Source organism: Saccopteryx bilineata, chromosome 7 (genome assembly GCF_036850765.1).
Source record: "Saccopteryx bilineata isolate mSacBil1 chromosome 7, mSacBil1_pri_phased_curated, whole genome shotgun sequence".
Classification (NCBI taxonomy): Eukaryota; Metazoa; Chordata; class Mammalia; order Chiroptera; family Emballonuridae; genus Saccopteryx; species Saccopteryx bilineata.
This window is the reverse complement of record NC_089496.1, coordinates 26,798,570-26,813,255: the sequence shown is the minus strand read 5'-3', so window position 1 is coordinate 26,813,255 and position 14,686 is coordinate 26,798,570. Positions and strand designations below refer to the sequence as shown.

The 14,686-nt window shown below is 45.8% G+C and overlaps 1 protein-coding gene across 1 annotated transcript in view; it reads left to right on the top strand.

Moving 5' to 3' along the window:
* SLC25A13 (solute carrier family 25 member 13) overlaps positions 1-14,686 on the top strand; it is a 192,660-nt gene that overhangs the window by 71,117 nt on the left and 106,857 nt on the right. Inside the window, exon 4 of the mRNA XM_066238405.1 lies at positions 2,337-2,452. Coding sequence (XP_066094502.1) covers positions 2,337-2,452 — 116 coding nt within the window. The remainder of the gene's footprint in view (positions 1-2,336; positions 2,453-14,686) is intronic.

The window sequence follows — 14,686 nt, the reverse complement described above, 5'->3', positions numbered from 1 at the left end:
TGGTGGGCATGTGTACACATGACTGCCTCTCCTTACCCCACCAGGGTGTAAGTTCCGTAGGGCCAGCCAGGAAGGTTTGACTCGTTTGTTTCACTCCCCACCCCTCTGCACTCCTGGTCTTGAACATAGATTCTCAGAGAGATGGACTGTATAGTAGCGTATAGAATGTTCTGGGCAAGTAGTCTCCTGTAACACATGCTGTTTTTGAATGTTTCCATGCACTTCTAAAGATGGTTGTGGGTGGTGAATGACATAGAGATAGTGTATTGAACATACTACAAGCTTTTCCCTTTCTCTGTGACATTGTTATAATCAGGTGACATTTTGAGAACAGCTAAGTTAGCTTTGAAACACTTTGTATAAAAATATCTTCTCTCTAGCAGATGTTTAGAAGCAATTAAGTGTTCTGTGAAATATAGTAACATGGTCCTGTTTTCTTCTTCCTTCTGTTAACCTCCAGAGACTTGGAAAATCTCAGTGTATCATTGAAATAATTGGACATTTGAAAAGACAAAATCGTGTCAAAGAACAGATTTCTGGGGCCTGTCATGCTCTTTCTATTAGATAAACTTGGATCACGTCATGACCTTGCTCAGAAACATTAATCACTCCTTGCTTCCTAGAGAGGAAAGACCAGGCCCTTTCTTGTCTTCAGGTTAGAAGTGTGTAAGCTGCTGGTCTTACACACTTCTAGCCTCGTTCCACAGTGTTCTCTTTTACGTGCGTACTGTGCAGACAAAGCCAGTTTCTTGCTGTTTTCCTTGTCTGCTGTCTGGCAGCTGCCTCCCTGCAGGTGTTTCTGTGCTCAGAGCACCCTCCATTTTACGCCCAGGACTGCAGACCTGAATTTCACTCATTTTTTTTTTTTTTCCTGAAGCTGGAAATGGGGAGACAATCAGACAGACTCCCGCATGTGCCCGACCGGGATCCACCCGGCATACCCACCCAGGGGCGATGCTCTGCCCATCTGGGCGTCGCTCTGCTGCGACCAGAGCCACTCTAGCGCCTGAGGCAGAGGCCATAGAGCCATCCCCAGCGCCCAGGCCATCTTTGCTCCAATGGAGCCTTGGCTGTAGGAGGGGAAGAGAGAGACAGAGAGGAAGGAGAGGGGGAGGGGTGGAGAAGCAGATGGGCGCCTCTCCTGTGTGCCCTGGCCGGGAATCGAACCCGGGACTCCTGCACGCCAGGCCGATGCTCTACCACTGAGCCAACCGGCCAGGGCCTGAATTTCACTCATTTTTAAGACACAGCTCACATTCCATTTCTGCAACGAAGCCTTCGTTGATTTCCTGCTAGATTTCTGCTTTCATATCAGTCTCTGTCTTATGACTTGTCTTTCCTGTATACTATTTGTACACTGTGTTACCTGCCTTATCAGGCTAGAAGTTCCCGGGGGTCACACTTCATGTCAGATTTATCTGTGTTCTACCCCCTACCCCATTACATCCCTAGTTTAATCCACAAGTGGTCAGTAGATATCAGTACTAAGTGAATCTCTGAACCATTTTTATATGGTGCAAAGTATTAATGAATGACAAAGCTGCTCTGTTTTGCTGTTGTACCATCACATTATCATCTAAAGCAGAGGTCTCAAACTCGCGGCCCACGGGCCGCATGCTGCCCGCCGAACAATTTTGTGCAGCCCGCAGACTAATCCACGAACTACAGTTTCTGGTCGTTTTGTGACACTGAAAAGTGTTGCGTAACAGTTGCCTTTTGTAGACCTAGTGCGGCCCGCCGGACGGCTGTGATCTTGCTCTGCAGCCCACATGCTGAGTTGAGTTTGAGACCCCTGAATTCTAAAGCATTGGTTTTCAACCTTTTTACAGTTGGGGACTGGTGAAAATAGAACTATTTTGGGGACCGCTAAGGCAGAAATCACCCTGAGCATAAGCGAATTTGACTAAGATCATTGGGTCTATAATCTTCATAGAACATCCGGGTGGTCAACTCTTTCATGAATCAGCACGAAATTTCTGGAGCACCAGTCCATGGACTGGTGGTTGAGAAACAGTCTAAATTATCTAAGCTTTAATTCTAGACTCTAACAATATGCCCGAAACGAAAGTGATTTGTTGGGTGAAACAGTCACATTTGAAATTGTAACGCGTCTAATATGCCACCCTGTCCTCAAACCTGTCATGTCTTTCAGATCCTGTACACTGTGATTCCAGTCCACTATGTGTAAAGGAAACTATAAGTGCTCATAAATGTTTTTAGATTTAAATTTTGTTTTTTGATGGTGACATTTTATTTTTTTCCTTAGTGCATATTTGCCTGTGCTTTTATTTCTGCAAGCTATTGACTTTATGCTTTGTGCTTGTCTTATGTTGCAGATTAATATCCTTTCAAGAATTTGTAGCATTTGAATCTGTCCTGTGTGCCCCGGATGCATTATTCATGGTGGCCTTTCAGCTGTTTGACAGAACTGGCAAAGGAGAAGTGACTTTTGGTAAGGGGTGTGAGTGTGTGCGCACCTAAGTGACTGCAAGCTTGCGTAAGCACTTTCTTTTTTCTGGAAATGTATGCCGTGCTTTTAAAAAAATTAGCATATCCCTTTTAACAAAGTTATCAGTGTTTGCAGGCTGCAGTTCAACTGTCTTCCTGTTTGAAAAACATGAGCTTGTTAGTAGTTTGAAAATACTCTGGTTTCGTTTTAAGGCAAGGGAGAACGTGCCGGGACTTTTTCCCGGAGTCGTAGAATGTGAGAGCTAGACAGGACTTCTGTCCACTCCCTTCACCATCCGCAGTGCTTTATTTTCACTGATAAAATGAAGTTCATCAGCTGACTAAAAACAAAAGAGACTCATGTGGCCCTGGCCGGTTGGCTCAGCGGTAGAGCGTCGGCCTAGCGTGCGGAGGACCCAGGTTCGATTCCCGGCCAGGGCACACAGGAGAAGCTCCCATTTGCTTCTCCACCCCTCCGCCGCGCTTTCCTCTCTGTCTCTCTCTTCCCCTCCCGCAGCCAAGGCTCCATTGGAGCAAAGATGGCCCGGGCGCTGGGGATGGCTCCTTGGCCTCTGCCTCAGGCGCTAGAGTGGCTCTGGTCGCAACATGGCGACGCCCAGGATGGGCAGAGCATCACCCCCTGGTGGGCAGAGCATCGCCCCTGGTGGGCGTGCCGGGTGGATCCCGGTCGGGCGCATGCGGGAGTCTGTCTGACTGTCTCTCCCTGTTTCCAGCTTCAGAAAAATGGAAAAAAAAAAAAAAAAAAAAAAAAAAAAAAAAGAGAGACTCATGTCCCCAGGACTGTCCTTACCTTGTCCTCAGGGGACTGCTTGAGGCCAGAGGGCTGCCCAGGATGGTGGTTCGGGGGTGTATGTGGAGAACCTTGTTCTTCTGAGCAGCCATCTCCTCACAGCTGGGTGGGCAGTGTATGCTGCTGCCGTCTTTATTCTGAAAGGCGGAACCATATTCACGGGATTAGCTGCAAAGCTGCAGAAAAGCCTAAAATCTCTTAAGTATTAGAAGAAAGGGAAGACCAGGAAGTGGAGGGGTAATAGTAAGTTCTTTTTTAAAAAAGACACCAGCTCCTGCAGCCAGGTTTGACAGAGTGCTGTGTTCCGCTTGACTGCACGGCGTCCGGCTGAGTTGCCCATGCTTGTGAACCTGCTCGACACAGCACTGCCCATGGAGAATTTCGGAGCCTTTTGGGGCACGTGCCCATTTTCAATGTCTTTATTCATAGTGTTTAGTTCATTCAGACCTCGTGGGCTTGTCTTACCTGATGGATTATGAGGAACAGACAGATGGGAGGAATAGAGACGTTACAGCAGAGCGCCGTACACTCTGGAGCGGTTCTGAGTGGCTCTGGAACTGGAGAGGCTTAGCCACTCTTTCTTTGAGCCAAGATAGTTATCCTCTCAGGTCTTCATTTTCCTGATCAAAAATGAAGATAATAACTGTACCCAGTGTAGATAGGACAGTGTAATACCTTTATTCCAGCAGCCGTCCCCTTGCCCACCCACTCCTCCCTGTTCATGTGACATGACAGTTATTTAAGGCTAGATAAGCCAGGGCAGAGGCAAAACACAGCTATTTGCCTGTTTCTGTTTCATGTCATCTGGAAGCTCACACGCTGTCTGTTAACACTTCATGGACATTATTTAATATATAAAAATCCCTTGAATAATTTTAGTTTTTTTTCTCCCATCACCTAATTCAGGGGTCGGGAAACTTTTTGGCTGAGAGAGCCATGAACGCCACATATTTTAAAATGTAATTCTGTGAGAGCCATACAACAACCCGGGTACGTTATGCATTATCCAATAAAAATTGGTGTTGTCCCAGAGGACAGCTGTGATTGGCTCCAGCCACCCGCAACCATGAACATGAGCGGTAGGAAATGAATGGATTGTAATACATGAGAATGTTTTATATTTTTAACATTATTATTTTTTTAATAAAGATTTGTCTGCGAGCCGGATGCAGCCATCAAAAGAGCCACATCTGGCTCTGGCTCGCAAGCCATAGGTTCCCGACCCCTGACCTAATTCCTCTGAACAGCACTGTAAACACAACTTTTCAGTGGGACACCAATGAAAAATGTCCCCATTAAAATCTTTAAGTAATAAATGAGCTGTTAGTGCATGGTAGCATGGATTTGCCCAGTAGAAGCCAGTTGGAGGAAAAGGTTGTGGCAGCATTTCATTGGGGTACACAGAGATGAGCTTGCAAGTGTGTTCTCCTCGCCTTCCTCCTCTCTGCAGAGGGGGAGAGCTTGACTGGAGATTGGGGACTGAGGAATGGACTTCTGATGTTCTCCTTGACCCTGATTAGTCTTCCCTTCATGGGCATGAGGTGTCAAGGGATGTTGGTGCCACCAGCCCCACCGCTGGCCTGAGGGAGGAAAGAAACAAGACTTGTACCAGTGCCGGGATGGACGGGTGTGTGTGTTACTGTCATTAGAAGAGAACAGGAGTCATTTGTGAATTGTAGGAAGAACTGTGGCAGGAGAACTCTCTTTCTGCTTCTTACTAGTGGTTTGTTGATGGACAAGTCATTTCAACTTGCTGATCCTTATTCTCCTCATCTGTAAAATCAGGAAATAACCTGCCTCACAGGACTCTGAAGGTGCTGTCTGGAAAACAAAATAATATCACTGAAAGAACAAGAGAGGTTCTTCCTCCTCTTCTTGCTCTTCTTCCTCCTCTTCCTCCTCCTCTTCCTTTTCTTCCTCCTCCATCCTCTTCCTCTTTTTCCTTCTCTTCTTCCTCTTCCTTCTCTCCTTCTTCCTCTTCCCCTTTTCCTCTTCCTCCTCCTCCTCTTCTTATCCTACTCCAACTCCTCTTTCTCCTCACCTTTTCGCCCTCCCTTTATTTTTTTTTTATTTATTTATTTTTTTTTGTATTTTTCTGAAGCTGGAAACGGGGAGAGACAGTCAGACAGACTCCCGCATGCGCCCGACCGGGATCCACCCAGCACGCCCACCAGGGGCGATGCTCTGCCCACCAGGGGGCGATGCTCTGCCCCTCCGGGGCATTGCTCTGCTGCGACCAGAGCCACTCTAGCGCCTGGGGCAGAGGCCAAGGAGCCATCCCCAGCGCCCAGGCCATCTTTGCTCCAATGGAGCCTTGGCTGCAGGAGGGGAAGAGAGAGACAGAGAGGAAGGAGGGGGCGTGGAGAAGCAAATGGGCGCTTCTCCTATGTGCCCTGGCCGGGAATCGAACCCGGGTGCCCCACACGCCAGGCCGACGCTCTACCGCTGAGCCAACTGGCCAGGGCACCCTCCCTTTATTTTTAACTAGTAGTTTAACCACTAGCCTTTGGCCAGTGATCAGCACGCCATCTGTTCTGTGTTGAGCACAGCCCCATCTCTGAAAACGTAAGAAGTTGAAGTAAGCAACTGGGGCTGCCAAGGAGCTGAAATTCTGGCCGTGTCATTAGTAGCACGTGACTATTGTAGGAGAATGTCCAGCTTCTCTCTTAGGGCTTGCTTTCTGTTGGTAATTTCTTTCACATCTGCCGGTCTCACAGAACGGAAGCAGGGTATATCCTGTATACATTTATGATGAGCTGATGGGATCATCATTCTCTGGGTGTCATAAAATGTCCCCTGGGCTTTTTGAGCTCCTAGTCCCTGTTTAGGATTAAACTGAAAGAGATAGGAATTGTACAAAGAAGATAACAAAATGACCATATAATTCCCAGAGTTGTCCAGTTGAGGGGATTGCTGTCTGTAACAGGCTTTTGTCCAAGGAATTGACAGAATGAGTGGCGGGGCAGCAGCCTAAAGAGTGTTTCAGAGGCATGTACCACCTGACTAGGCGGTGGCGCGGTGGATGAAGCATCAGACTGGGACGTGGATGACCCAGGTTCAAGACCCCGAGGTAGCCTGACCAGGCGGTAGCGCAGTGGATAGAGCGTCGGACTGGGATGCGGAAGGACCCAGGTTCAAATCCCTGGGGTTGCCAGCTTGAGCGCGGGCTCATCTGGTTTGAGCAAAAAGCTCTTGGCTCGAGCGGGGGTGTTACTCAGTCTGCTGAAGACCCGCGGTCATGGCACATATGAGAAAGCAATCAATGAACAACTACGGTGTCGCAACAAAAACTGATGATGGATGCTTCTCATCTCTCTCCGTTCCTGTCTGTCCCTATCTATCCCTCTCTCTGACTCTCTCTCTGTCCCTGTAAAAAACAAATTAAAAAAAAAAAAAAAGACCCCGAGGTCACCAGCTTGAGTGCGGGCTCATCTGGTTTGAGCAAAAGCTCACCAGCTTGAACCCAAGGTTGCTGGCTTGAGCAAGGGGTCACTCGGTCTGCTGAAGGCTCACGGTCAGGACACATATGAGAAAGCAGTCAATGAACAACCAAGGTGTCACAATGAAAAACTGATGATTGATGCTCCTCATCTCTCTCCTTTCCTGTCTTTCTCTCTGACTTTCTTTCTCTGCCCCCCCCCAAATGTACCTTTTAGAAGAATCTAAAAGGTTGTATATTTTCTAAGAAACTTATAATGGGGTTGAAGGAAAAAAGTTTTTTGAGTGGAAGATAAGAGGGCTTCCTGAGTCAATCCTGGTCTCCTAGACCCACAGTGTGAAGAGAGCGTCACCTGTGACCTGACCGTCCATGTGAGTGTGGTGGCACTCCTACCGCTGGTTACCTCCTTCGCCCCTTGTCAGTCTGTCACCCCACAACGACCCTTTTGGATTTCAGAAGGTCGTCCCCCTGCGTGTGCATCTTTGGGTGGGAGGTGAGAGAGGAAGGGCTCTTTTTTTGCTTCTCAGCTTGGCTCAGCCATTTGGGGTCAGGGGGTAAACACTTCTCCCACGCTACAGTGGTTCACGCGGGGCCTTCCCACGGGCTGCAGGGGGTCTGGCTTGTGGCTGCAGCGGTTCACGCGGGGCCTTCCCACGGGCTGCAGGGGTCTGGCGTGTGGCTACAGCGGTTCACGCGGGGCCTTCCCACGGGCTGCAGGGGTCTGGCGTGTGGCTACAGCGGTTCACGCGGGGCCTTCCCACGGGCTGCAGGGTCTGGCGTGTGGCTACAGCGGTTCACGCGGGGCCTTCCCACGGGCTGCAGGGGTCTGGCGTGTGGCTACAGCGGTTCACGCGGGGCCTTCCCACGGGCTGCAGGGGTCTGGCGTGTGGCTACAGCGGTTCACGCGGGGCCTTCCCACGGGCTGCAGGGGTTCTGGCGTGTGGCTGCAGACCCCTGTGCCCCAGCCTGCATCTCACCCAGAGGAGCCCGGCTACACTCTTCATCTGCTTACACACGGGTTTCCATTTTAGAGCTTGTCTGAGGCAGGGCCTGTCTGACTAAGCGCGGGCCTGTCTGACTAAGCGCGGGCAGCGCAGTGTCCGTCAGCCAGCCAGCTGTGTTGCAGTTTCCACTGACACTGATCCTGATGCTCAGTGAACAAAAGTCAGGTGGGGCGAGGGCAGATCACCGAGTGTCACGTTTCAGTGAAATCTTCCGTTTTCTCTGAGACCTGGTTTATGTTCACCATATTTTCATGTCCGATCCCTCCTTGTGTCTGCTACAGTGAAAAGATCTCGGTTGGATCAGTTTTGTTCCTTTGATCTAGTTTATTGTTCTCCTATTTCCTTTCAGGCAAAACATAATCTCCAGTATTCTTTCTTTCTTTTTCCCCCTTTACTCACCATTTTAATACTGCTGCCCACTATAACAAATTAAAATCTGTACACATGACAAAGTGAATTAAAGGTCCCAAAATGCAATATTTTTGGCAAAAGCGGGTACTAAGGATTTCGGCAGTCAACATTGCTACAGTAAAAACAGTGGCAAACAAGGGTTTGGCACCCCATCCACAAAATAGAAGCATGCCCTGTAAAGTGTACACTTTTTAGACGTTCCCCAACAGCAAAGGCATGGAAGATGAAAACCAGGGGGTGTCTCTTACAAAATTCCCTGTGACTGAGACAGATGAGCAAGAATCAAAGTGCTCCGTTTAGTAGGGATATAGCAGCAAAGTCACTGGCTCTGACATTTAGCAATTTTCATTTCTGATTGGCAGCTGCCTTGGGTATGTCTGTATCCGAGAAGTCGACTTTATCATACTACATAAGTAGCATAAACTAGGTTAACCTTCAGTTCTAAGCTTAAAAAAACAGAGAACTAGAATCTTATTACAGAACTCTCCAGTGTAATCACCATTTAGAAACAATAATGGTACTTTCAACTGGATAGTAACACAAATTTCATCCAAGAAAACCATCATTATAGCTGCAATAACTGAAGAATTTTGTAATTACAGAAATAGTATATCCTGACCATACTAAGAGTGCCTACTAATAGGAATATTTTCAAGATAACCTGCTCATGTCATGTGCATAGTTGAGACTGTGTGTTTTAATAAAGATTCTTTTGCAGACAAAGAAGTAAATTTTAGTAAAGTTATTCTTGGTGGAAAAAATACTTTACACTACTTACAGTCTGTTAAAAAGGGAAAAGAAAGAGTAAGCTGTATATTGAAGTTCAGGAATGCAGCACCTCAACTTCACATCTGCCCCAAACATTTGAGCTTATGAAATCCAAGTGATGTCTTGATTCGTCTTCTACAGTTATTCTAATTCCAGTGTCTGGCTTCAGCATCTTGTGTCAGTAAGTTCCACAGTGCAGAAGACTGTGCTACAGAACGCTAAGGGTCTGCGTGCTGCCGCCATCCCGGGTCTCGTTCCTGCTCGCCGCCACCCACAGACCGCCGGAGTCCTGTCTCAGCACTTCACACTGTGATAACTTCCATTCATAGCCACATCTTCCATAAAGTCCACACTCCTTTAAGTTGTGTTTTTGTTTGTTTGTTTGTTTTTTGTATTTTTCTGAAGTTGGAAATGGGGAGGCAGTCAGACAGACTCCTGGGATCCACCCGGCATGCCCACCAGAAGGTGATGCTCTGCCCATCTGGGGCGTCGCTCTGTTGCAACCAGAGCCACTCTAGCGCCTGAGGCAGAGGCCATGGAGCCATCCCCAGGGCCCGGGCCATCTTTGCTCCAGTGGAGCCTTGGCTGTGGGAGGGGAAGAGAGAGACAGAGAGGAAGGAGAGGGGGAGGGGTGGAGAAGCAGATGGGCGCTTCTCCTGTGTGCCCTGGCCGGGAATCGAACCCGGGACTCCTGCATGCCAGGCCGACACTCTACCACTGAGCCAACCGGCCAGTGCTTTAAGGTGTTTTTAATGATGATCTGTGCCAGCATCAAAGGCCAACTGCGCGTTCTTGCTGCGTGTGGCACAGGTGAAGGGGGTGTTGGTCTCCTCAGTAAGTAGTTTTGTGATAAATTTCTTAGTTCTTTCTGTTCAGATCTGCAGACTGGCTCTGGATGTAAGCAGTTGCTTCTTTGTATGTACCTATGTCTTCTGGATAACAGAGAGTTAATGGACTCCCCTTTATTTTTTCTTCAAAAAGATTTTTCTTGTTGAGGAAGAGAATGATGGAAGTCTCTGGAGATTGTTTACTGTTACAGAAGCTGTTGGTTTTATGGTTCTTGCATTTGGTTCGCCTCCTTATCCTAAGCCAGAACAAGGTCATAACCCCTGAGGGCCATACAGACGATAACTTGTCACCCCCTCTAAAGAGCGCATCCACATTTTTCATTCTGATCATTGGCCACCTGCATCAAACATCTTAAAGCAACATTATATCAATTATAAATCTCTATGCTGTCATTTGAGGAAATATTTATAAAATTGTCAATTTATAATATTTAAGGCCTTATCATTTTAAAATTTACATATTTTGAGTCTCAGCGTGATTTTCTTTTTTTTTAAGCATTACATTTTATATTAGACCAGGGACAGTAGACTTGCTTCTCTAAAGAGCCAGATAGTATTTTGTTCTTTGTGGGCCGTAGGTTCTCTGTTGCAACTACGCAGCTCTGCTGTTCCCATGGACAGTGTGTAAATAATGGGTGTGGCTGTGCTCCAATAAAACTTTATTTATAAAAAAACAGCTGGTGAGCCAATGGAATATAGTTTGCCACCTCCACCATCAGAGTATTAACAGAAACATATAGAAGTTGGTGATGTTAAGATTAGGAATTAAGACACTTCGTAGAATGGATATGTTGCGATGACAGCTGAGTATTTACAATGAGCTATGAAACAACAAAGGTTCTCTTCTTTGTCAGTAATATGGTTTGGTTGACTTCATTGATAAAGTGACCTTGGAGCACAGATTTGAAAGAGGTAAAGGAACTGATTGTGTAGATACAGGGATGGAGGGGGAGAGACTGTCCCGGGTACAAGGAATGGCCGTTGCCCAGGTTTGCAAGCTGGAGTGTGTTTGTACCTTTGAGGAATAGCAAGAAGGACAATGGTGAACTGAGAGAGGCAGGGAAGCCTAGTAGGAGAAGAGCTTGGAGAAGTAACAGATTTGGTCAAGTGGGGCCCTCTAATTAAGGCTAGGACTTGGGCTTTGATAGGAAGGGAACTGAAAAGCCACTGCAGGATTTTCTTTAGCACAGGAGTGACATGGCCTGGTTTATGTTCTAACAGGATCACTCTGGCTGCTATGCTGAGAATGGAAAATAGAAGAGCCAGACTAGAAAGAGAAAGAACAGGTAGGAGGCTATTGCAACAGTATAGCCAAGGGATCACAGTGGCCAGGCCAAAGTGAAGTAAGGGGTATTTTGAAGAGAGAACCAACAGAACCAATAAGATTCTCTGATGGATTGGACAGTCCTTGGCCAGATCCACTAGGAGGGTGAAATTATCACCAACATGGGAGTAGCAACTGCAGGCTTGACAGTGGGAAGGAGAACAGGAGCTCCCTTGGGTCATATTAGTTTGACGCCTGTTGGAAATCTAAGTGAGGATGTCCAGGAGGCACTTAGATATATGACTGTGACATTGGGAGGTAGTTAATGCATTTGGTTGATTCTTGTATTTGCCTTGACCAGGGACCGAACTTGCATAATCTCCTGATAGAAGGAAAGTAACTCTCATGTTTTTTCTATAGTTGATCTCTTACTGTATAACCTCCCCACCCCCACAGGTAAGGACTTTATATGTAGTTTAGTATTTAATTCTTACTACCTAGGAGATGCATATCATTACAGTTCTCATTTTTCTGCTGAGGAAATAGCCTTGGGGACTGTCCACAGTCCTGGAGCTCCCTGTCATAGAGCCAGGTAGCAGCCTGATGGTGGCCATGTGCTGCTTCTCTGTGCCTCACTGCCTCCCGCTGGCAGTGTGATGCTCTGAGAGGGACGCCCTTCCTTTGAAAGCCAGATGGGTGCCAATTAATACATAGTGGTTTCAATCAATGTCACACGTTAGGGAGATTTAATAATTTTTCAGGAAGGAGCAAGGAACAGTAAGCAAAAGCATTAGTTAAGATTTTGTTTCTATGACCAGAATGGCAAGTAGTTATAAGGAAGAGCTTCCCTGGATTAGAGTTCTCAGTATACATAGAAAGTTGCCTCGGTTACCTAGACATCCAGATAATTTGTTGAAATTCACTTGACAGGGGCATTACCCAGGGAGCGTTATCTTTTCACGTGCACAGAATTCTGAGTGGAGAGGCGAATCAGAGTAGCAGGGTGGGCGGAGGGTGGTTTGTACAGGTTGAGGGTAGTGGAGGAGGCCCTTGATTGAAATGCACAGTTTAAGAGACACAGGTGCTCAGGGAGAGAGCTCTGTGGGGTGAAGCACCCCACCCTTGCTTCTAGGAGTAGGAGTCTTTATTCAATAGAAGTAGCAGTTGGGTCTCTCGAAGAGTTCTTCAGAGGACAGGGACAGGATCCAAATGACGCTTGAAAAAGATGGGTTTTGATGCGTTAATTGGATTGGGGCAAAGCCAGAGGCAGAGGTGCTTAGGGACCTTGTGTAGGCTTCCAGGTGCCACCATGACGCTGCTAGGGGATCACTCCCATTAGGTGAGTGGAAGAACTGAAAGTCAGGGCTCTAAAGGACTTACTGGCCTCTGAGCAGGTAAGTGTGGACAGTTTGTGAGTGGTAGTTTCCCAGACACCTTCGTTTTGCCAGTTTCTTAATGTTGCTGGGAGAGCAGTCTTTTCATTATACACCTTAAGAAAGTATGTGTGTGTGCGTTTCTGTGTTTAATGAAACTGTTAATCTGATATATTTAGTGTACCCACCAGTGATGGGTCTTTTATTGATGCAAGTTTAACATGAACTCTTCTGGTCTTCAGTATTTCTTCCGTTGTTGTATCTACAGTAGACAACAATAATCCAGCTGAATAGTAATAGGGAACCTGAACCTTACTTTTGTCACGTGATAGTCACTATCGGACCCCCTAAAAATTCCAAGTATATTCTATACCTCAGCGCTTTCTTAGCTTGAAACCTAAAATTTTTGTTTGTGTAATGCCATGGTATGTTTTTCTCTTCCTTTAACTTATCTTTTTTATTATATTGAACAAAATTTCATGATATGTTTTATGTGCAGTTTTAAAGTTATCATTGTTTTATAAGTATCAATATATAAACATATGCATGCAACTTCATTACCTGTGTGTGGTGGTATGTATGGGGGTCTGCAATTTTTTATTGAACTTTGAAGATGGGTTCTCAACTTTGGGTTCTACGTAAGTGTCAGGGAGTTCATGAATGGCTGTAATTGTTAATAATATTCCGTCTAAATGAGCATTTGCTTTTAGCAAATCTCAAAGGGGTCAGTGACCCACTTAAAAAGGTAAGAACTGCTTTTTATAGAGAGATGGTTGAACACGTGGGCGTATATCTTATTTAAGACTTTTCTAGCATTGTTTTAGAAACTTCAGTATAATGTGGTCTGCCCCCTTGCCATGCTGGGAGACTTGGGCTGGCTTGCTGCTTCCGTTGGCCTGGCATCCAATAGAAACTAGTCAAGTCTAGCGCTTTTATTGGACACTACTGTGCCCTTTTAACCTTTCATCTTTACTATTGGATACGATTATAAGCTTGTGAATTTTAAAATGGTGTTTCCTGTTTATGTTAGTAAGCGATGTATGAAAATGATTCTTCCACTAGACAATCATAAAGCCTAAAATTTTTAGTTTATTAAGGCTCTGAGAAGTCCTGCAGAAAATATAAATCTATTTATCTTTGTTGAACTCACTTGAACAGGACCTTTTGTGTGTGAGACCTAGACAAAATCCACAGAACCGAGGAAGCAATTTCTCCTGTCCTTCTCACATTGATTCCCTGACGTGGACGGAGGGGCCCTAGTCTGTGTTCACAGTTAGATTCTGTCCAGGAACACCTGCTGTGATGAGAAGGAAGTTAGCATGCTCTGGGAATACAGACAGGCTAGATGGCAGGAGGAAATATGTACAAACTACCCGCTTCAGTCATTTTGGTTCAAGTCGCAGAAAATGATGAGACTTAAAAAGTATGGAAATGAGAAGATTTTTGAAGGTAAGCACCCAAATGTAATTATAAATTTAAAAGCTAAGGGAATGTCAGTATTGGACTAGAAGAAAACAAAACGTTAGCTTTAATTTTTGAAGCTCACTGGAAAGAGGGTCATTTATTTACTATCTTTGTAAAGATACTTGAAAAATGAAATATTCAAGAAGATACTGGAGTGGGAGCATGGTTAACAATCAGAAGGAACATTATTTGGGTGATGTTTTTTGTTAATATTGATTCTGATTTTGGTGTTTCACAAAAATAATGTGTTATGTTGGTGGAAGAAATGTATCACCCTACAAAAGATTTTATTTTATCTTATTTTGAGACCTGAGCGTATTTCCTTAAACATATTCCAGTGGAGAATAAGAATCCTGAATGAGGACAGTTTTGAATGACCTCTATGTAGATAAGAGTTGTGGCATGCCAGGGTACGGAGTGTCATGCCTGAGATCCCAGAGACTCTTCAGAAGCTGTTCCAGTTCATTGGGTCAAAAATCCACTATTTACGGAAAGCTAAATACGGATTTGCACGATTGACCATAATGGCTTCAATTTTGCAAGATAGTAGTATCAGAGAGCACTTCCAGTTGGTGGGATAATTTGAGAATCGCCCATGCTTCAAAGAGCTAAAGTATTGTACTTTTTGCTACTTCAGGACTCCGTTTTAAAAACAGGGAGGGGGGAGTTGGTGGGAAGGCTTGTTGAGAAGGTGAGAGAATGTCAATTGGAGAGTAAGTCACAGTAACCATGTGAAGCCCCTTCTTAGTTAACAACTGCCTGAAGGTTAACCTTGCTTTAGTAGACTGTTGGAGAGGCCACACTGGGACTTCCACCCCTGTTGTGTGTAAGTGTGTGTGTGTGTGTGTGTGTGTGT